This window comes from Adiantum capillus-veneris, chromosome 13, assembly GCF_014529385.1.
Source record: "Adiantum capillus-veneris isolate H3 chromosome 13, ASM1452938v2, whole genome shotgun sequence".
NCBI lineage: Eukaryota > Viridiplantae > Streptophyta > Polypodiopsida > Polypodiales > Pteridaceae > Adiantum > Adiantum capillus-veneris.
The window spans coordinates 158003992-158028439 of NC_140943.1; the positions used below are offsets into that span (position 1 = coordinate 158003992).

Below are 24448 nucleotides of genomic sequence, written 5' to 3' on the forward strand. Positions count from 1 at the left end.
GTGCTCACATCAAGGTTGCTTTTTCCCACCTCACGTTGATTGGCCGGCCACTAGGTGCACGGTCCGCTCTCAATGAGTGAAAAGAGGCACAAGGGAAGGCTGGACAAGCCCTTCTTTCTTGGTTTTCCTGTCACTCTTCAAAAACACGATTAGAAATCGACACGCCCAAGAGGACTTGGGTTACGTGCGACCGCAACAAGCTCTTTCCTTGAGTTATACAGAACACTGCCAAAGCTCTGATACCAATGTTAGGTGCAGCAGAAGTGGATGTTGAACTTAGCTCAAGATAATTAATTCAAATTCTGCTCAAGATTCCTTTTACTTACGAAGGGAGAGCCTTCCGTACCTATAGTGAGAGAGTGCAATGGACACGAACAAAATGGTGAACATTTTGAATGAAGGTGCTGAGACTGAGAGATAGAGAGAGAAGAATACGACACCAGAATGTTGTCAAACCCTCATCCGAAGGCCCCACTCTCTATGGCGAGAGCGGTCTACTTATGATTGCACAAATCTCTACAATGCTTGGACTTGCCGACTATGTCGACGACGATGAGGACGACAACAAGACGGGCTGAAATCTGAAAATGCTAATGGCTGAAATCTGCAAATCATTATCTGCTGAATTTTTACTCTTATGTTGATGGCGACGGCGATGGCGATGGCGACGATGCAACAACGACGCGCTGAAAACACAGATGCTGAAATCTGCGTTTTATGGGCTGAATCTGCAAACTTCGCGGGATCTGTCCGTGCGGCGAGGGTCTGCTGCGGGAAGGTGACATCTGCGAGGTTCGTGACTTGTTTTGCTGTGTCTAAAGGCTGAAAACTTAAAACGTATGTCCTAGGGCTGAATCTGCTACGATGGAATTGCAAAACGCTGAGGCTGAACTGCAAACCAAAAAGTCTAGGCTGAATTCTGCTTCTTGCGGTGGAAATCTGCTGACGCTGGGAATCTGTTGTCTTCTGGGGAATCTACTAACGCTAGGGCTGATCTGTTGTCTACATTCACTGGGAATCTGCAAGTGCCAAAACGTTGGCTGATTTGATTTGATGCATAGGGTTGGATGTGTCACGTGACATCCCCTTCTTTTTAAAGTGAGGTACTGATACCGAACTGTATGGCGTTGGAGATCGCCAATAACATCCGGAATCCTAGAAAGGACTCTACGCTGGCCCACTCTGATGTGTGGATCGTGCGATACCTAACCTTAATAAAGGTCTGCAACGCTTGCTTCTTTGGGCCGCGTCGAAAGCGACACAAAGTCTTCTGTAGCTCCTTCAATGCTTCAACTTCGTCGATAGTCATGCGTCTACCTTCTTCAAGAATCTCCGTGGCTGAAAATTCCTGAAACCACTTCTAATACAAAAACATCAACATACCCATTCCATGTAAAAAGACTGGAAAAATACTATTCCTTCGATCAAACTGTGCATGCGATGCAAATGAACAAAGTGACGGAGTGCCAAACCGTTCATCAAACACACGCAAACAATGGGGTCGAATCTTGACTTTCTGATCTAAGTCAATCAACTGTGGCAAATCACAATGGAAATGCCGATGCTTGATGCTCAATCCTTCTTGTGCTCTTTCGGAAACTGTGTCATGCCAAGGAAGAGACATGGAATGTGACTTCCTCGAATGCATACTTTTTAGCTTTTCATGAGAAATCTGCATGCATCCGTGCTCATTCATGAGTGAATCGTGCTCAACGTACAATATGGCATGCCTTTGGAAAGGGACACATAAAGACGCTGACTAAAATACAGGAAACGATCACGAATGAAACACTTGAACAATGCGTGTTGATCAATCATGCAAACACATAATACTTCCTGAGAGGGTTTTGTGGACCCAGGCTTGAGAGCCAAGATCGGTTTCTTCCTGAGGGGGTTCTTTGGACCTAAGCTCAAGAGCCAAGATCGATTCATCCTTATTGATCGAATCTGCAATGAGGTTATCTTTACTAGAGAAAGTATCAACTAACACATCATCCTTGTGAACATGTCACCAGCGTGTGACTACTATCTATCCTTTTTGTTGATTTCTTTCTTATTATTTATTTATTTTCACTTTTTGGAAACACCCCTCGGGAAATCTAACTGCCCTGCATTGCATAGCTAGTGTGGAACTGCTCAGAGGGAGTCCATGCCTGAGGGCAAGAGAGCACTAAGGTTGGACATGGACTATGGTTAGCCAAAGTGGGGTCATTGACTAGCCAAAGTGGAATCCTTTGCTATAGAGGCTACATTTCAGTTCTTGGTGTGGCTGCAGTGTACAAAGAGGGTCGGATGACCTAGAAAGATACAATGGCAGTATCTCCCAAAATGTAGGAAACTGCTATTTTGGGACCTGAAAATGTGTTCGCGTCATTACCTCTGGAATGACAAGGGGAACATTTTATTTCTCTGCAGTGAAGTCAACTGGGCTACCGGTCGGGAGATTTTTAGGCGGCAACCCCGGAACGAGAAATTGCTTGTAAATGTGCCAAGTGGCACATTTCTGTGCACTTTCCTCATGCATGAAGAGGGGGGGTTGATTTTAGAGAGGAGAGGGGCTCATTTTCAGCCTGTCATAGGTTGAGAGCTTCAATGGAGTGCTTGCTTTCCCTCTTATGTACAGTGCGGTGCCAGGAGTGATGCCCTGCACGCTACGCACTGCTCTCTCTCCCCCCTATGGCAGTATGTTATGCCCCTCTAGTGGGCTTTTCAATTGACCAATGTACAGTTGTGTGGGTTTATGCGCGATTGCCGAGGCAAGAGCCTCTTGCAGAGGTACTGGATTAGCTAGCGGCTAATCCCGCGTAGGTACAGGTGAATTCGGAGAGGTTTCACGTGCGAAATCTCGTCCGATTCAAAGGGCAAGTAGCCCTACAGGTGCGGGAGCTCGAGGACTTGCTATGGATGTGTCTGGCACGCAAAACGGAGCCCGAAACAGTGAATTACAGCCTGCTGTGTATTTTTGCAGGTTTAGGGTTTTGGCCCTAAACGGACCCTAATACCCCCAGGAGGTTCGGGGATGCGAGGGGCCCACTGTACAGGTGATCTGGCGCATTTTCAGGGCAGAAAACAGAGAATTCAGCGTGCTGCAGATTCTCGCCAGGTTTTGCAAAGTGTCCGTATGCGTCGGGAAAGTCATCCAATGCGTGGGAATACTGATTGTGAAGGGTCCTAGTATAGTTATGCTACCGAAATCAAGCCATAACAGTTGAAATTCAGCGAAGATTGTGCGGGGCAGCTTGTAGGGAACCACAGCTTTTATTCCCTCTGTTAAAGAATAAAGAAATACCGAAAGGGGCGCTTAATTTAGGGGCCAGTCTGGTGTCGGTCTTCTCATACAGGTGCAATCTAGCAACCTGTATCCCTTTCCCCTTTGTTGTGTCTTGAAAGTACAGGGAAAGTGGGCGACAAATTAAATGGGTGAAAGCAAATAAGGTTTAAGTCTAAGGTCTACTGCCCTTTTTGGATTGAACAGGCCGGTTTCATGGTTCCATCGTCGGGATCAAATCACTTTTTCCCATAGAAGTGAGCCTTGGTCAGTTTGGGCTTGAAGACACAGGGGATCATAGACCAGACGCAGGAAATTGCAATTATGGCTGACAGACCAGATGATGTGACTGAAGAGGTTTCCTCTTCGCAGGGTCAACAGACACATGAAGTGGGTGAGTCTTCAAGACAACCACAGACGGACGATGATGTATTCAGGACCCAGTTGGCTATTGCTGTGGCTATGTTCACACAAGTAATGCAGAACCCGAGGTTTTTGGCCTTTCTCCTCTTCCGTCTCAGCAAGTTGGGTCACTGGATCATATTCAGAAGTCTGTTAAGACTCAAGCACAGGTGATTCATACTGCAGAATCAATGGAAACACTTGTACACTTGACGGAGACCATGCAGTCTCCACAACCTGTGCCTAAGGTGCAAGAACAGGTGGCTGAAATGCCAATCTTTCAAGCTGTACCAGTTCAACCGGCCACTTTTCAGCAGCCTATAGTTGGTTCTAATGGGCAGGGAAGCAACCTACAGGCTATGCAACAAGTCTTCCCACCACCTTCAGTACATCCTGGCTATTTTGGAGGTGGATCGGTATTCTAGAGCATGGTTGGTCATGCACCTGGAAATCAGTTTTACACGTCGGGAACAGTGTTCGGGGGTGCTCAAACAATGATGCCTAACCCCATTTATGGTGTCACGGGCATGCTACCAGGGTTTCAAACCATTCAGGGCCAATTTGGGATGCCACAGGCAAATTTTGGTATGGCTGGAATTACAAATCAACAGCCAAATATGGCATTTCCAGGTCAACTTAATAGCGGTCAAGGAACACAGATGAACCCTAACAGTTTTTCCATGTTTCAGTCACTTTCATATGACAACTTAATGCCGCTGCAGAGGCCAACTCCGTACAAAGAAGGTGGCAAAGGTGTGACATTCACGACCTTTACAGGGTTGATGACAGGAAGAAGGCTCTCTCATTCCTCCAGCAGTTTGACAAGGCCTATGTGGGGGGGAACTTTACAGAGGCTTCAAAGGTCCGCAAGGCTGCCACTTTCTTGACAGGGAATGCGGGACAATGGTGGACAACTTTGTTGCTTCAAGGACAAGCTCCGTCCACATGGATTTACTTCAAGCAGATTTTTGCAGCAGCATGGTTATCAAATGACTTTGAAGGAGATGTCATGACAGAATGGTACCAACTTAATGCTGCCACTTGCAAGAATCTGGATGACTACAATCGGAGGTTTTGGAAAGCTCTACTGCCAATAACTTCCTATAGGTTTGTGCCATTGACAAAACAGATTGAAAAATACTGTTGTGGCCTATCCAAAGGATTGAGAAAGTACTGCACGAAGACCAAAGTCACTACTTTGACGCAGCTCATCGAGGTAGCAAACACTGGCAATGGTTTGCTCAAGGGAGAAGATTGTGAATTTAATACTGGCGTCAAGGAGGGATCATCCAAGAAAAATTCAGCGAAGAAGTACGTTCCCAATGAGGTTCCTAAAGGGACTCGAGAGCAAGCCAACGCAGAGAAAGGCAAAGCTACGGCTGAATCAGAAAAGAAACCAGCAAAGAAATGGAAAAGACGTTTTCCTCACAAGTCGGAAGAGCAAAAGAAGGTCCTGAGGTCAGAGAACAAATGCATTATCTGTGAGCAGCCTGGCCACATTTCTTACAATTGTCCTCAAAAGAAAAGGCCAGCTAATTTTGAAGACAAGGAGGAGAGGAAAGGAAAGAGGCCCATGGCTTGTCTAGTGCCAGATATGGTGGGCGACAAGCCAAATTCAGATGCAAGTGAGCTTTGCAGAGCATGGGGAAAGGTCAGGGATCAAACAGTCCTATCTTCTTTGATCCCGGTGCCAAAGCCAACTTCATTTCCCCAGAATTGGCTTCAAAGTTGGGAATCAGACCTGAAGAGATGGGGTATACAGCAGAGACAGGTCTGGCATGTCGTGGCCATACAGCGGCTGTGACTACTATCATCGGAAAGTTGCGTCTACATATCCAATCCTATGTAGATGCTGAAGAATTTTACATCATGCCATTGGACGGATGTGATGTGTTGCTAGGTATTCCTTGGTTGTTTCGTGTACAGGGAATCATGGATGCCTACAACAAAAAGATCACTGTACAGAGCAGGGGAAAGACTCACATTCTGGATGTAAAGCTTAAAGGGGAATCTATTCCCAGTGTATTAGCTTCTGCTATTACTTCTGTAATGAAAAAGCATCTTTCTGCGTACTTGGTTTTTGCACGTGAAGTGTCAGATTGTGATGAATCAAATTTATCTGTGTTAGATAAAGAAAGGTCAATGTTTTTACAACAGTATAGTGACTGTTTTTCCGATTCATTACCGTCTCAATTACTGCTAGAGAGACCCGAGGACCATGCGATAGATTTGGTGCCAGGCAGTAGACCACCAAATAAGCCTCCGTAGAGGGTTAGTGCGGCTCAGTAGAAAGAGATAGTGAGCCAAGTACAGGAGCTGTTAGAAAAGGGGCTGATTCAGCCCAGTTCATCTCCATTTTGTTCTCCATTGTTGTTGGTGCAGAAAAAGGATGGCTCATGGTGTATGTGCATCGACTACCGTGCACTGAACAAGAATACCATCAAGAATAGGTTCCCTATACCTAGAATTGATGATATCCTGGACAAATTAGAAGGAGCAGCTATGTTTAGCAAGATAGATCTAAAGAGTGGGTACCATCAGATCCGCATTAGATCAGAGGATGTGCACAAGACTGCTTTTAGAACGACGTTTGGCCTTTACGAATTTTTAGTGATGCCTTTTGGTCTCACAAATGCTCCTGCTACGTTCAATAGGATGATGGACAGAATTTTCCGTCCACACCAGCAGTTTGTTGGTACATTCTTTGACGACATGATAGTCTACTCAAAGAATGAAGACGAGTATAGGCATCACTTGGCCATTGTGTTCAAAGAGCTACGCAGCCATAGATTGCTCATCAATGCAAAGAAAAGTGAATTTTTTCTGGAAGAGATTCACTTTCTGGGACACATTGCCTCAAAGAATGGTGTCAGAAATGGATCTTGCAAAAGTTGAAGCGATCAAGTCATGGCCAGATTTGAAGACGGTGCACGATTTCCGAAGCTTTTTGGGACTATGCTCCTATTACAGAAGGTTTATCCGAAATTTCGTTGAGATTGCTTCACCTTTACATGCTCTTCAACAGAAGGAAGTCACCTTTAGATGGACACAAAAAGAGATTTCAGCTTTTAATCTCTTAAAGGAAAAGATGACTTCAGATCGAGTCATTGTGTTGCCAGATCTTAGGAAGTCATTTGTGGTCCAGTGTGACGCCTGTGGTAGTAGTATTGGTGCAGTGCTAATGCAAGATGGTAGGGTAGTAGCCTATGAGAGTAGAATCTTGCAAGGGCCAGAAAGGACTATGCAAGTCTATGAAAAAGAACTGCAGGCCGTGATTCATGCGCTCTTAAGTTGGAAACACTACCTGCTAGGTGCAGATTTCGTTGTCCAAACGGATCATCAAACCTTGCGATACTTCTTGACACAGGCAAAGTTATCTGAGAAGCATATGTGATGGGCAAATATCTCTCCATGTTCCATTTTCAGATTGTGCATGTGGAAGGCAAGAAGAACGTTGTGGCTGATGCCTTGTCAAGGAAGCCACAAATTTCAGCCGTGTCAATTCCTTATCATCATGAACTTGATGATATGAGGGAACAATATGCAAATGGTGAAGATTTTGCAATGGTCTTCGAGCAGCTAATGGATAGACAACGTCATGAACACTATCTTCTCAAAGATGGATTCATGATGATGCATGGCAGATTGTGTGTCACAAAGCCATTGCGACGCAAAGTTATGGAAGAGAGTCATGTCCCATCGTATGCAGGGCATCATGGTATCGATGCTACAGTTGAAGCGGTTGAGACATTCTTCTACTGGCCTACATTGAGAAGAGATGCGGATGCCTTTGTGCGAGAATGCCTAATATGCCAGAAGGTCAAGTTTGACAGGCAAAAGGCACCAGGGCTATTGCAACCACTACCTATTCCTGATAAACCATGGGAAAGTATTGCTATGGATTTTATCTTTGATCTTTCGAGAATGCAGACAAGAAACGATGGTATTTGGACCATTATTTGCAGATTCAGCAAGCAGGCTCATTTTATTCCTGTCAGGAAGAATATAAAGCCGGATGAGATGGCACCCTTGTTTATGAGCAATATTTTCAAGTATCATGGCATGCCACAGTCGATTGTTAGCGACCGTGATCCACGCACGACAAGTTTGTTCTGGAGAGGCTTGTTTGAGAATATGGGCACCATGCTCAAATTCTCTTCGTCATTTCATCCTCAAACTGATGGGCAGTCAGAAGAGGCAAATTCTACTGTCCTAGATCTGCTGAAGTGCTATGTGTCAGAGCATAAAGGAAAGTGGGAGCAATATTTGCCATTGGTGGAGTATTCATACAATAATACAGTGCATTCATCAACTGGCAGGGCACCTTTTGAGATAGTTGAAGGTGGCAAGAAAGTTCCTCCCATACTGCATACAAAGGACAAGATATTTGAAGTAGATAAGTACGTTCAGGACATGGATGAAATGTACAAGAAGGTCAAAGTGGCCTTAGAAAAGACTCGGGCAAAGCAAAAGAAAGCAGATGATCGTCACCGTTGTGAAGTGGTATTTTCACTTGGTGATTGGGTGCTACTACGCTTTGAAAAGGCAAGGTTAAAGAAGATGAAGGGCAAGGAAGAACTGTTTCCAAAGCTCAGCATGCGTTACTATGGGCCTTTTCAAGTATGCGACATAATCAATGATGTTGCACATAGGCTGAAATTGCCTGAGAGTTGGAAGATTCACAATGCGTTTCGTGTGAGTCTTCTCTGACCCTATGTGGGTGATGTGCCAGAGGATATGCCAGCTGAAGAGCAGCCGGAAGTCGAGGAACTTGACGAGATCTTGGTCCCGGAACAGATTTTGGCACATAAAGAAAGAAAAGTGAAAGGCAAGGTCGCTAGGCGTTACTTGGTGAAGTTCAAAAACTATCCACCAATGGATGCTAAGTGGATGGAAGAAGGTTAACTTTGCAGAGTCACCAACTGTGTTATCACTTTACCTTAAAGCCTTTGATTTGCAACCTACCTTGACCCCTTGAGTTTCAAAGCTACATGGATTGTCAGTGTGACAATGGCTCCTGGAAGAAATGATGTACATGTTATTTAAAGTGAGCTCAAATGAAGTACATCTTACATGAATGTTAGAGCTGTACAAATTGTCAGCTTGGCAATTGCTCTTATGGAATGTCCAAAAGTTTGGTTAGTGCTATAGAAGTGAGTATTTCTTGTTAGTTGTCAAGGATACAGTAATTGCTTCCATTAAAGAGTACATGTGTAATTGCATTCTTAAACTGTCGGTTTGGGTATGCTCGAAACTGTTATTGGATCCAACGTGTACTAAAAGACAGTGGCAAAATGCGTAGCTACCATTTTGTCATTGGAAAGTTAATGACTCAAAGCAATGGCAGAGTGCGAAGCTACCACTATGTCATTGGGACAGGGTTCACACGTAGGCAATACATGTGTCAAAGAGGTGCTAAATACACCAGGGATGACAATGAGCATGTATGTGTCGTGCATGTGTCGACAGGTGTGCGCACACCCTAGTGTTGACTGTGAGCATATACGACATGCAAACGAGGACGTTTGAGATTTCAAGAGGGGTATGTCACCAACGTGTGACTACTATCTATCCTTTTTGTTGATTTCTTTCTTATTATTTATTCATTTTCACTTTTTGGAAACACCCCTTTGAAAATCTAACTGCCCTGCATTGCATAGCTAGTGTGAAACTGTTCAGAGGGAGTCCAGGCCTGAGGGCAAGAGAGCACTAAGGTTGGACGAGGACTATGGTTAGCCAAAGTGGGGTCATTGACTAGCCAAAGTGGAATCCTTTGCTACAGAGGCTACATTTTAGTTCTTGGTGTGGCTGCACTCTACAAAGAGGGTCGGATGACCTAGAGAGATACAATGGCAGTGTCTCCTAAAATTTAGGGAACTGCTATTTTGGGACCTGAAAACGTGTTCGCGTCATTACCTCCGGAATGACAAGGGGAACATTACTCTGCAGTGAAGTCAACTGGGCTACTGGTGGGGAGATTTTTATGCGGAAACCCCGAAACGGGAAATTGCCTGTAAATGTGCCAGGTGGCACATTTCTGTGCACTTTCCTGGCGCTGATTTTAGAGAGGAGAGGGGCTCATTTTCAGCCTGTCACAGGTTGAGAGCTTCAATGGAGTGCTTGCTTTCCCTCTTATGTACAGTGCGGTGCCAGGAGTGATGCCGTGCAGCTACGCACTGCTCTCTCTCCCCCCTATGGCAGTATGTTATGCCCCTCTAGTGGGCTTTTCAATTGACCAATGTACAGTTGTGTGGGTTTATGCGCGATTGCCGAGGCAAGAGCCTCTTGCACAGGTACTGGATTAGCTAGCGGCTAATCCCCCGCAGGTACAGGTGAATTCGGAGAGGTTTCACGTGCGAAATCTCGTCCGATTCAAAGGGCAAGTAGCCCTACGGGTGCAGGAGCTCGAGGACTTGCTACGGATGCGATCGGCATGCAAAACGGAGCCCGAAACAGTGAATTACAGCCTGCTGTGTATTTTTGCAAGTTTAGGGTTTTGGCCCTAAACGGACCCTAATACCCCCAGGAGCTTTGGGGACGCGAGGGGACCGTTGTACAGGTGATCTGGCGCATTTTCGGGGCAGAAAACAGAGAATTCAGCGTGCTGCAGATTCTCGCCAGGTTTTGCAATGTGTCCGTATGCGTCGGGAAAGTCATCCAATGCGTGGGACTGCCGAAATCAAGCCAGAACATTTATGTTGCCGAAATCAAGCCAGAACAGTTGAAATTCAGCCAAGATTGTGCGGGGGCTTGGAGGGAACCACAGCTTTTATTCCCTCTGTTAAAGATAAAGAAATACTGAAAGGGGCGCTTAATTTAGGGGCCAGTCTGGTGTCGGTCTTCTCATACAAGTGCAATCTAGCAGCCTGTATCCCTTTCCCCTTTGTTGTGTCTTGAAAGTACAGGTAAAGTGGGCGACAAATTAAATGGGTGAAAGCAAATAAGGTTTAAGTCTAAGGTCTACCGCCCTTTTTGGATTGAACAGGCCGGTTTCAAACAATCACATAATCTTCATGCTTGTGAGAAATCACATCTTGATCATCATGCAAATCATCATGCTTGTGCTTATCATCGAAATCATCATGCTCATCATTATCATTCAATTCATCATGCTTATCATCATGCAAATCCTGTGTGTCATGCTTTGGAGAAGAAGAGACTGAGAGAGTCTCCTTTTCCCGAATCTCTTGCATTTGTGCCTGCACTTGAGAAAAGAATTGGAACAAGGCGGCTTTCCTTTCGTTGTGCTCATGCTCTATGGCTGCCATTCTTTCTTCGGCCGCCAAGCGTGCTTGCTCACGCTCACACTCAATAGCTGCCTTTCTTTCTTCGCGTTCTAACTTCCTTTCCATAAACAACTGCTTCAACTCCTCCATAGGAGTTAGTGCAATCCTTGGCGTAGATGGGGAAGAGTCGGAAAAATCTCTTGGTGGGGAAAATTCTTCTTGACCACCCTCATGCTCATCACCTCCATGCGAAGTATCCATGCCGCTTTGGGTGATGACCATCCATTGATGTTTTGGGTTCTTAAGTTCAATGGTCGCCGCGACAAGCGTGTGCCGGACCATTGGCTATTCAAAATGGAGGTTTACTTATCAAACACAGATTTGGTCGAGAGTAAAAAAGTTGCAATTGGTAGTTCTTTGCTCAAGGACACTATTTCTTTGGTGGCAACGACGGGTTGCTGATGCTAAACACACACCTTCTTGGGCTAAATTCTGGTACGCTATTCGCAAGGCGTTCGAACCTACCAATGTGGATTTTCATGCCCGGTCCTTTCTTCGCCGCCTGAGCCAAAGAGATTCCTTGGCCGTGTATATCACAGAGTTCGAAAGGCTAACTTTGGAGATAGAGACCCTTAGTCCCCTTGATAAACTTCATAGCTTTATCGACGGACTCGAACCCATCGTGAAGGACGATGTACACAAATACAACCCTATCACCTTGGATCCTGCAATAGCCTATGTGGAGCGTCTTGGCGATAATCGGCGCTCTAGACGGATGTTTTTCCTAGGTTACAGATCTTCAAATAACGCTCGGTTTTCTCAGTGCGATCGCAGAGAAAGCTATAGCCAAAGTCAACAGTAACTATCTCAGTTTAGACAGCAAGCCACAACACCTTATTCAACTTCAAGGTTCTACTCTCAAGATTGACAATCTCAAAACAGATCTTCTTCAAATGCTCCACTTGATCGTGGTAAAGGACGTGATTTTTCTCAAGATCGGCGTTGCAATACTCAGTAAGGCTCTCCGTCAAATGCTTCTTTGATTTCAAAGAAGGATTGTTTATGTACAATTTGCAGTGGTGACCATAGATGGTATCAATGTCCAAAGAAACCAAATCCGTTCAATCTGAAAAGAAATTCCAACGCGGAAACATCTGCGAATGCTGAACAACCAACTTCTGCTCAAGATAAAGGAAAATCAGTGGTCAATACTATTCATGTCATAGAGGATGCAACTATTCTTATGAAGCATGCTCAGCGTGGTTCATCCGTTTTGGAACCTCTTTCAAAGCAATTTGTGAGCCTTCTTGGAACTCTCAATGGTCGCTCCATTAACATTTTAGTGGACAGTGGATGTTCGAATAATTTCGTCAGTGCTCAGATAGTTCAACAACTTGGCTTATCAACTCAGAAGACATCTCACTTATATGATGTGGAATTAGCAGATGGATCAATTTTAACTTGTGATGAGATAGGTCGACAATTGCAGTCCGATATTCAAAATTATTCAGATCAATTGGATTTCGAAGTCATGTCTCTATCTTATTATGACACGATTCTTGGTCAGCATTGACTATTTCAATATGATCCAACGATGAGCTTTTGAGGACATACGATTAATTTGTTCAAGGATGGACGTGAAGTGATTTTACACAAGCTTGATTATGTAGAACGAGTGATTCAAGCCTTACATGTAGAAGTCAAAAAGCATGATACAGTGGATTATGAAACAAATATGATCTTTGATGCAGATGCAAAGATTATTATTGCTGAAGAAGTTTTTTCAAGTGATACTTCGTTACCAGACAAAGATAAGGACATAGTTGCAGATTCTGAGTCAGAAGATGATTATGCTTTCTTTGATTCTTTGTTGAATGCTGATATGCCAATTGCAAGTCATGAAGTGACAATTTTTGAAGATGATTCTGAAGAATTTTGGGATTCATTATTGGAAGATGATTACAATCTCAAGCCAAAATTTTCTCAAATGATTCGTAAAGATGAAGTTACTCTCTCTGAAGAATACCTTGAGAATATTTCCTCTTCAATAAATATTTCGCAGTTATTGGAAGATTTTGAACCAAAAGTCTTAAATCACATGAAGGATTTTGAAGATCAATCTGTTGTTGCAGTCAAACTGTATGCCAGATTCTTCTAATAAGTCTTTGAATAATGCAATGACATGGGATTTAGCAGTCAAAGCAAAAAGGTTTCGGAAGAAGCAAAGGTTCAACACAAAGGTTTCATATAACTGAAAAAATTGAAGATTTTCGGAGATTCAATGCTTTTCCAAAGTTCTATCAACATCAGAAGTCATTCCTTTAACCAATGCTCTCATTTTAATGGGAAGGAATGTCACGATTGTGACTATGTTACAATATTACATACACTTCTAGTTGCAAATACGCAAAGTGCCATGCCAAGGAGAACCCCTACACTTGGATGGTCACGACCCTTCGCTCAGGAGACATGCCTCTTTGCCAAAAGCCACACTCCTTCGACGACTGCTCACACCCCTTCGCTCTATGGTTGCGACTCTTCATCCAATGGTTGCAGCTCTTCGCGGAAAGGATGTGTCTTTACGTCTAAAGTCACGTCTCTTCACCTTGAGACGTGTCTTTTCATTTGTATCTCTTCGTCTCCTATATAAGGAGCGTATTGTACTCAGTTTTCATGCAGTCGTTCAATCAATCAAACACACATTCAGTCTCTTCAGTTTGAGTTTAGTCTTAAATATAGGATTAGCACCACTAATTCTCACAGTCAGAAGCTTCAACAATGCCTTGTGGGTGGTGAGATTGATATTCTTATGCAACAGGAGCATCATCTTTGTGAGAGTCGTATTAGACGATGTTGTTAGATTTTGCGTGGCCAACATGAGACATTTTGGTCAGCTGCATTTGGACCTGGTGGCATCTTGGGAGGGGTATATATGACTGTTGCGGACTCATGGCAGCAGGCCATTGTGGACAGAGGTATTATTGTGCCCGGTAGGGCTCAGTGGATTACTATGCAGGTTCATGGTTGCCTCACAGGCTTCCTGAACATTTATATGCCCAATGTCGCAAGTGCACGTGCAAAGTTTTGGTCTCACATTGTAGAGTCTCTGCCGCACTCAGAGCAATAGTGTATTGGGGGAGACTTCAACATGCTGGAGGACCCCTCTGACAGGATTGGAGGTAGCCATGCTACCGTACATGGGGCTGAGTTGGCAGCTTGGGAGTGTATGTATAACCTTGAGGGTTTCGGATGTTTGGCAGCATTCAGTCTTTGTGAGGCCTCCAAACAACTTGTCCTTCTCTCGCTCGAACCGCAGAGTAGGAGTGAATCTATTACGGATAGATCGCTTCTACGCCAATGACCACATCTGTGACATGGATTTGTTTGCATTTTGGCCGGGACTTCTTTTTTCGACCATGCACCAATGATCCTCATTGTGAGTGACAGACAGAGGATGGGAGCAGGATGCTACGCATCCCTAAGAGGATCTTGTTGGATTCAGAGCTTAGAGAGCGAATGGTGGCACTTTGGACAAAGGGCTTGGACATGCAGGACTCCCCTGCTGGTAGAGTGGCCTCTGAACTTACTGAGCTTAGTCGCTTCTTCCTCCAGGAGTCTGCAGCTCGCTTGGCTGCAGACAGGGAGGAGGAAAAGCGTCTCGGACGGGGCGTTGCTTCCTTGCAGAGGATGCAGGAGCATCATCCAGAGAGGCTTTCGTTGGAGGAACAATTGCAGCAGGCTCGACAGGAGCTGGCCAGCATTGAGGAGCGGGGTCATGAGTTTTTCTTCCATCGATAGGCATCTCAATGGACCTAGGTGGGTAACTAAGTGACTCGGGAGTTCTTTGAGACGGTGGGGCCCTGCCATGCGCACATCAGTGTCAGCCAGTTGAGGAGACCCGACGGGTCAGTTGCTTCAGAGCCTGAGGATATGCGTACACTTGCATGCAGAAGTTGAAGAATCCCCCATCCAACAAGACACTCGTCAAGGAACCTAGAAGCTCATTGCATTCCAGTCATTTCCGATAAAATTTTACTCAACAGCGATAAAAAATGATGACATTGATGAGCCAAAATATGCTGAAGCTTAGAACATCTTACACTGCTGGAAGTGGCCATTTGCAGAAGTTGCTTTCCAATGAGCCCAATTTTTTGGATATATGTATGCAAAAAAAAAAAAAAACCCTTAAGAAACATGTAATGTGTGATGTTTCTCACCATGTTTAATGTGTGATGTTGCTTTCTCTCCAAGCTAGAGTGAAGGCATTTGTAAGCTCCACGAGCACCGTACATTGAGAGGATGTAGGAGATGCAGCATGTGATTTTTCAGGCAAGGAAGCTGATTTCTTTGGAATAATCTTGATGAAAGATTTGACTCTCGAGTATAGTGCTTTCTATTCAGCCTTGATTACTTCTGGGTGGACGAGTGATTTGACATGGGAGGAGCTTGTTCCCATGGTGTTGGATTAGGACGACCAATTACCTAGGTCCGGATATAAAGGGGCTCAGAGGCCTTGGCAGGACAGTTGTCCAAGAAATTGAAACAAAAGCAGAAGGCACAGCAGGATGATACTTCTGGAACTGATGAGAGACCGAAAGGAGGTGACTTGTCATACGTGTGGAGAATGAGGGCATAATCAGAGCAATAGTTTGAAGAAGTCAGATTTGGATTTAGAGTCCGATGAGGCTGTTACTGCTGCACGTGTTCCAACTTCTGGCTTTTACTCCCTTTGCTCCCACTACTTTTCTTTTGGGGGTGGGGGGATATGTCACAAAGTGATGACGTGGCATGATTGTACTAGACCGGATGTGGAGAGGAAGAGCCTAGTCGGAGCCGGACCGGATCATCAGACCCAAATCTGAGCGCGGGTGTGCACAAAACCGGAAGGATTCTCAGCGGGCATATCGGCGCAAAACGCTATGTGTTTTATGGGATGATGACTTGGCATGGTGTACGTTTGTTGACGTGGCAATGTGACGTGGGGCCTGCTTTTCAAAATGGTTATTGAAAGCATTGACTTCCTGAGGGCTCCAAGCTTTTGGGGTGCTGGCTTATGATCATTTACTCATGCCATTATAAGTGTGCCTTGGGGGTCACTTGACAGATAACTGCACAGTTGCATGATTATAGAGCGACTCCCCGGTAGTTGTGTCTGTGATCATCAATAAACAAAGAAGTATCGTGTGGGGTGCTCGACTTATGGGCCAGTGCATCAAGGTAGCGAACTAGGCTCTACCGTGTCTCGTCTCCAGTTCTCTTAACCTCCTCCTGCTGCTCCGCTAGCCTGTTAGGTCTCGTCCCTCTGCATCCCCTCCCACTGTCGCAAGCTGCAAACTTTGACCCTGAGGGGGAGAAGTAGCAAAGAGCGATATACATGAAGCTCCCCTCATGTAGCTGTGGTTTTATTCGTCTTTGCGGAGGTTTTCGTTCACCAATCCACCCATCTGTTCTTCTTGCCTTCAATTCTCTCCTCTATGTTTATGCTTCATTGTCTATTTTCAAATCTGCCAAAGTCTACCATGCATTAGTATCACAAGGGCATACTGACAGCTGTTGCAGAGGAGATTCCCCTAGTTTGGCTACATGTATTCTTTAGGTTGACCATTATTGTTGTTTTGTGACAGGTAAATCCAGGGCAAGAGATGCAGCTATGAATGCAATCCAGTCACCTCTCCTAGATGTAGGAATTGAGAGAGCAACTGGGATTGTCTGGAATATCACTGGGGGTTTGGATTTGACCTTATTCGAGGTATATCTTTGCTGTTATTTGCACATACCACCACAGAAAATTATTAGCCAAGTTTCATAGGGGCTAGTTTACAGGCAAAGCTGTTGAGGTGCTGTTTTTATTTTCTTTTTCAAAATGGTTACTCAGTTTTGCTTTTACCAGCCCGAGCCTGAAGTTTTTTGTTTGATTTGTGGCCACGAGGTCAATGCTGCAGCAGAGGTGATCTATGACCTTGTTGACCCTAATGCCAATCTGATTTTTGGAGCTGTCGTGGATGAGTCATATAGTGGGCAGGTAAATGTGTTGTCCCATTGTTTCAGTTCAGGGAAGAAAAAAGTTATAAATAGGCACAATGTCTGACGATGAGGAAACTTTAGTGACAGCGTTTTGGCTTCAGCTGGACCAACCCCAGCTCAAAGAATAAAAAAAATCAAATGTCCTATTCTCTGGTGTTGAATACATCAATGACCCTGTCATTAGAGCTATTTCTTCTTTCAATCTTGAGGGAAGAGTTCAGGGAAGGGGGAAGTTTAGCTCATAGATATGGATGCCTCATGATTTGCAACATCCAATTAGTAGCCCAGTAGTCAAATGACCATGCAATTCATGTGTGATCACACAACATGGTTCGGAAGTTTTACCTTCTATGCGACATCTCTTCCCTCTTCCCATTCTATGTTGTCGGTATTACAGGTTAGCATCACTCTTATTGCTACTGGATTCAAGGGACAGGATGAGGCAGAGAAGGCAAGCTCCAAGGCAAGAGCTATTTTGAGGGGATTCAGTTTCTCTACATTTTTACACTTTTTTCTCTCTGATTTGTACTCGTTATTTGATGTTGGCATGATTGCAGGCAGTAGGTCGGGTCACCCATACTCCTCTCCATCCAGCTGGTGGCATTGGGACTCCTATAGATGTACCGGAGTTTCTCAGAAGGCGTGGTCGAGCACGCAGGCTTTGATATACGTGGTTCAAATGCCCCATTAAAGGTATCTTTAATGTTTATCAGAACTGAGAATCAATCATTCTCATTCAATTTCAGTGTGCTGCCTTTAAGTGGCTGATTCTCTCAGCGTGAAAATGTGATATGGTCCACTTACATGAGCTACTAGGTGTTCTGTTGAGCTTCACCTTTTGTATGTAAAATTAATTTGATGGGCTCCTAGGTGTTCTATTGAGCCTCAATCTCATATGTACAATTCTTTTGTGTCAATAATCTTGCATGATTGGTGCATAATTTATAAAGGGAAATCAGCATTCGAGATTCAAATATCCTGGTATTAAACTCCTGCCACAGTTCATGAGGTGAGTTTTAAGTATCTCTAGAAATCGGGATGAATTCTGCAAACAAGGGAGACTTGTCATCACAAAACACTAATAGACCAGCATTTGGGTGCTTGTTTGAGCAATCTTTCTTGAGTACAGATCAAGGAGCCCACTTAAGTGGGTTGAACACTATGTTGATTCCCATGGTTGAGTTCAAGTGTTTTATTAGTGTCTTTAGGTAGGGCAAAATGTTGCAAACTGACCTATAGCAAACATCATGTGCACATATTTTTGCTGCTTTGCTTCGAATGTGAGCCTTTCCTTTGATGATGCGAAGGCTTTGCTCATCTTGCTTAATACATGCCAAGAATCTTCCCTTGATGCACTCAAGGAGACTTTGTCAGTATGCCTTCGTCATTGTCAAGGGCCATGTCTCTGTAAAATTGCCAAATAAAAGCTAAGAGCAACTCAAGCGACTAATTTGAAACCTAATGTGAAGGAAAGTATCAAGTGGCAGCCCTTGAAGGTCACTAAGTAGCTAAAGTGAAACCTAACATGAACGAAACTATGGAGAAGCAACTTTCTAGGAGGTCTCCTATCTCGATAATGTCGGAACACTTTCGTGATTCGTTAAAAGGTTTGTCAAACAGGCAAATTGTTTTTCTAAAAGATTTTCCATTGGTGCCATTGTGCATCAGGAATTCATACCACACGGAGCACACATGCAAGTAGAATGGCATGCTTCCAACACCCACCTTAATGCGATAGCTTTGATTGTTTCGAAGTGGCTCGAGGTACATTAGCTAGGGCATCGTGAATAGCAAGCAACCATAAATTAACACCATAGGACATGACCCTATACTTGAAGTAGTAGCTTCAATGAGCACAACCAACGTTGCAACATCACATAATTGTGGCACGAAAAGGCACACAAAGAGAACCCATGGATGTGAAAGCTTACTAGGAGTTTACCTATCCCGGTGGTGTCATCGCAGTTGCGTGCTTCATTGAAAGGTTTCTCAAACTAAATGAGCTATCTAAGCCCCAAAGCCTTGAGGTGATAAGAGACCTTTGGTGTAGCCAGTTTAAGTCAACTTACATGTTGACAATGCACATGAATAATGACACCTACGTAGGTGCTATAACCTAATATCCTTTTGAGCCACCATTCAAAGTCAAGTAATAAAAGGATTCGTCTTTACATGCCGTATTATCACGCAAATAGCAACTCAAACTTGTTTGCTTTCAGAACAACCCATTTTTGTCCATTCTCATCTTCTAAGATAGGTTAAGAGTCAATTAAATGCATGCCCCATTCTTTCCATACACTTGGAAAGTATATCTTGCACCAAACCTTTGTTTAGCTGGCTTAAGGTAATAACCAAGAGTGGTTATATCTCAGAACCAAGCGCGCCCCCCCCCCCCCCCCCCCCCCCCCCCCCCCCAAAATCACCCCAATTCCTTGCCCTTGCATTGACATGAAGCTTTTCCAACTTGACCCATTTTCGAATATTCATTTGAATCACATAACCACTTGGCCACTTTAGCATCTTTGAACTATCGTTACCTATTTTTGCACAATATACTAGTTTATTTGGCAAAGCCATTAGAGTCATGCCTTGCTTCCTTCCCTATCTCATGTTTGCTCGTGAACATGCCATGAAGATAACTGGACTCTTCATATTTTTCTTGCTCTTGGCTACTTATGTATTGGGGCTGGCCACAAACTGAACATGGAGCATCAAGTAGAAAGTTATAATCTACTACATAGTCCCCTGCACAAGAACTTTCACAAAGTGGTTGATTTTTGGTTAGCAACAAAGAGAAACAAAGTATGCTATAAAGTTCAACAAATATAAGTATTTACTTAATTGGGAACTTGAAGTATGTCCAGCAAAGATTCATCCTATATTGGATAAGGGCCTCCCAATCTTGAAAAAATAAGAATACGTTCAAAACATTTTAAGTGCATAAGTGAAGGGTGAGTTTAGGAAATGAAAAGATACATAAAGGTGGAAAGTCAAAAGACTTTTTGTGTCCGTATAAAGAGGTGGTCGAGTGCACATTGGTACATTTGTGTTTCTCTTCTCCTTTATTTTCCTTCAATGGTTTCTTTTCTTTAGAATGTCCTTGCACTATGTAGATAGTGGACATATATTTTTTGAAACCATAAGGAATACCTTATATCTTGTAAACAACATTTGAATGAAGATAAAAGATTGCATGACAACAATGAACAGGCACCCAAAGCACATCCTGAAAATGACAGACACATTATGCAAGGATATAAGGATTTCATATAGGTGTATTGAGGAGAAGCAAGTAGGGTTTGTAGAGGTCGATGAACGCAACAATCAAGACAAGGGTGCCGATCCCTATGAATAAACAAATCTTGGAGCATGTCTCTTACGTAGCTAAGAGGGAGACAATGCACTTGTTTATCATTTTCTCTCTCTCGAAGCCACCTCTCCATGGATTGCTATTGCTTTGAAAAAATCCTTTTTAAGGCACCCAATGATAACTAAAGCCATAAGTATTATGTGTCTCAATGTATACAAAAATTAAAAGTCTTCCAATCTCACACGTCATGAAAAATGTTTAGTGCAACTTAATTTATTTTTTCATGAATCTTGTAACTGACCGGCAAGAGAAAATGATTAAAGAAATATGGTCAAGATGAGACATGAAACCCACACAATTGTGTTTGTCATGGTATGATAGTGAAGTGTGAATTTTGACCATCAAAGCATTTCTTTTCCTTCACTAGTGTAGAGTTAGGGTGGATTTTTAAGACTAGTGTTCGTGGTGTTAACACGCCAATGACAAAGTTAATTACACATTAAAGATAGAGTAGAATGTAGGTGCAAAACTAGATTGATTGACTCAACATAAAAGTGTGTACAAAGGGCTCAATATATAGAGTTGGCTAATGCATCTCATCTTGCATCACTGATGACATAGCCCATCGAACTTGCAAACTTGTGGGTGACCTTTCAAGCCACTTTAGGAGTCCATTACTTAACTTGAGGTGAGTCCACACCCTCTAGTAATGACCCCCATAGGTACCCATACGCTTGAGTATCTTTTTCACATTCTAACACATGGTTTTGTGCCACCTATGCATCCAAGTAGGATAGAGAAGATACACACCAACATAGGACAAAGCCCAACAATTCCCAACAGCCCTCCCCTTGAGGTTTGGACTATGACAATAGAAAATGGCTACGCCAATCCAGGCTTACCATCATCCCCAATCTAGATGACCATCTTCAATCTAGGAGACCATCTCCAATCTAGAAGACCATCTCCAATTCAAGAGTCCAACACACAGCTCTAGTCCAAGAGTCTGTAAAACTTTCATTGCCATAGATTCATTGTTTTTCCTCCTCCACTTCTACTTCTTTGTCTTCCGACTCTACTACTTGCACCATCTTGGTGCTGCTGCTGCCATATTTGTTGTCATAGCCTGCTCATGAGTTTTATTGAATGAAATTGCAAGCTAAGCAAGACTAATGTAAAATAGAATATTGAAGCTAATCCTCCTCCCCTTGAAGAAGGCATTGTCTTCACTCTCATAGTGCCTTGGAGTGGTCTTTGCGATTGTGTGTTATCCCAATGCCAGTGTTTTGACTCCTTACAAGCACAAAAGGTATCCTGAATGATGAATGTGTAGTCGTTGTGCTCGGATGCAAAATATTTAAGCTTTAAGTCACAAGATTTAGTGAGAGGGAAATCCTTGGAAGCTCGAGGTTGTCTTTGAGTGCTTGATGCTTAAAGTTCAATGCGGTCTTTGATGCCTTGTAAGCCTCAAATTTCCTCTTAGAAACAAAAACTTGAGCTCCTTTTGAACCCGTTAGAAAACCTTTGATTGTTTGTTACAAAGCCTTAAGACTAATGTCGAATGCTTGCTGTCTGCTACCTGTGGGCACTCCCCCTAAACAATGAGCAATGATGAGGATGTTGGGCTCTTCATCTCACGGGAATGCGCCCTTTTTTTGAGGGTTCAAGAGGAGAATGGCTTGGAGCAGCATGGTTGCAGGAAACACCCCTTGAAAGGGGTTTGGATCTTTAGGAGATCCCTATGGGAAGGTGGCCCTAGCAAGCTTCGGGAATGACGAGCAACTAGGCGGCTGCTCGGGCAGGCAAAGGCAAGAGACCCGTGTAGCGGGCACGACACAAGACACTTGGCGAAAAAAAGGGCGCGTTACTGTGCGCGAGTCATCTCCCACGGACCTGAATTCTTCACTTTTTTATTGCAATTTACCGTCGTTCTCAAGTCGAGCGAGCTTGCCTCATCAAAAATTAACTAACTTGAACGAACGCCACCTGGGGTCCAAATACCTTTTAATAGTGTCTTAAACCAAATGGGCCAAGCTCCTTTGTTGTGCAATAAACTTGAAAATTTAGTTTCAATGCTAAGCTTGGCAGGCACTTCCCCCTCCACACAAAAAATCACATACACACCTAAAGATATTAAAAAATTAAAAGCTCAATGGTGGGGCTAACGATGACCGATTCCAAAGATCAAGGGCTCTATAGAGAGCTCTTGTCGAGCACTGTCCTCACACAAGGAATGTCTCGTGATAATGAGCAAGGAGAAATACTAATTGAAGGGTAAACAATGCACAAAACTGACACTAATTGTTGCAACCTAAATGCAAATGTGAGTGCTCAACTGGAGAGCTTATTAGAGGGAAATTAAATCAATTGTTTCGAAACCAAAGAAGGGAATTGCTTCTAGTCAATCTAGCATAGAGGTGATGCTCTAATGCATGTGCTAATTGCAAGCTAATGAAAAACTATTCTAAGCTAATGGAAAAACTAACGCTCCCTAATCAAGACTGCCTAATCCATGGAGGGTAATGGCCTCTTGGATCTACCAAGGACTTGCCCACACATGGGTAGGTTAGAGCTCGATTAGTAAGAGGTGCAATTAGGTAAGAGATAATGCTAATCTCTCCAAAGCTCTGATACCACTTGTAGAGTTAGGGTGGATCATTTAAGACTAACATTCATGGTGTTAACATGCCAATGACAAAGTTAATCACACAATAGAGATAGAGTAGAATGTAGGTGCAAAACTAGATTGATTGATTTCACATAAAAGTGTGTACAAAAGGCTCAATATATAGAGCTAGCTAAGGCATCTCATCTAACATCATTGATGACATCATACAAAGGCTCCAAATCATCCTATTCAACTTGAAAACTCGTGGGTGACTTATCAAGCCACTTTAGGGGTCCATTAACTAGCTGTAAGTGAGTCCACACCCTCTAGTAATGACCCCCATGGGTACCCATACCCTTGAGTACCTTCTCCACATGCTAACACATGGTTCTGTGCCACCTATGCATCCTAGTAGGATAAAGAAGATCTTGAGAGAAGATACACACCAACATAGGACAAAGCCCACAATTCCCAACAACTAGGAGGTTTTTCCCTTAGCTTGGATATACACCCATAGTCCTAGGGTGTCTCTTGTCTTTGTTCTTGTACACATTTAATACAACTCTTGTATTGTATGCCATTGAGATTCTTCTTCCTCTCCAAGATTTGTGTGTGTGTTCTTGTATTTTGAAATCCAACGATCATAGCAGGATTTGACATTTGGGAAGCATTGTCAGAACCATTCCCTTCTTCACTTTTCAAATTGTAATGATGTTTAGTGAGTGGCATAATCTTTGGGATAGATCGTAGAGCTTAGTGTTGTTAGAATGTTGATGTGGGCTCATTTTGACCTTTGTTTTCACTAAGGCAATGTAGTCTCTTTCTCCAAAATTTTTGAAATTACAAATCTATGTAAAGTAGGCACTACGTAGTCTTGTGAATTGTGCTACAAAGCACATGTTGTTTTTGCTCATTTCCCTCTAAAAATGAAACTTTTTGCATCGAGTGTTTTCACTAACAATTATGTTCTTTGCATGCTATTTGTTGAGTATAGACAACTACCAATTGTGAATTCACGTGATGCAGCATGTTTTGGTTGCAAAGGGTGTACGAAATATTATGGAGGGTCATGATGAAGGCCTTATATGGATACAAGGCCTGGTTTGATGCTGATGTAGGTTTTAGTAGTTTCTTCTGTTAGAGTTTTTTTAAAACCACTACTAGGCTAGCTTATTGGGATATAGAGATATGCAAGTACATGCATTCATTTCCTTCTTTAACTACCATTTGTTTACTCCACACATTTGCTTTGTAAAACAACAAAATATGCATGGAACGTTCTACGTGATTTGTATGCACGTTGTAATGAGGCAAAATGTGCTTGCTTGCATAAATGGTTGGAATACAAGATTCTGCAAGACAAGAATGATATCATTACAACAATTGCAGATGTTTCTTCTAATACAAATGTTGCTAGTGTTGTGTAAGATACATAATGTTCATCACTGCATCCAAAAGTATTTTGGCTTTGTTACCTTGTTCCTAGTCCCTATCGTGTGTAGAGGATGATCAATTATGCACTCAAGTGTGTGCAAAGTATGATTTTTGTTTCTCATAAATTTTGGAGAGACACTTTGCCAATTCTCTACCATACTATGTAATGACGAGGT

The 24448-nt window shown here is 43.3% G+C and overlaps 1 protein-coding gene across 1 annotated transcript in view; it reads left to right on the forward strand.

Annotated features, from left to right (window-relative positions):
* Window positions 1-17888, forward strand: part of LOC147445164 (cell division protein FtsZ homolog 2-1, chloroplastic-like) — a 46150-nt gene extending 28262 nt beyond the window's left edge. Inside the window, exons 4-7 of the mRNA XM_086527616.1 lie at window positions 16521-16645; window positions 16826-16918; window positions 17318-17383; window positions 17478-17888. Coding sequence (XP_086383742.1) covers window positions 16521-16645; window positions 16826-16918; window positions 17318-17383; window positions 17478-17585 — 392 coding nt within the window. The 3' untranslated portion in view covers window positions 17586-17888. The remainder of the gene's footprint in view (window positions 1-16520; window positions 16646-16825; window positions 16919-17317; window positions 17384-17477) is intronic.
* The last annotated feature ends 6560 nt before the right edge of the window (window positions 17889-24448 follow it).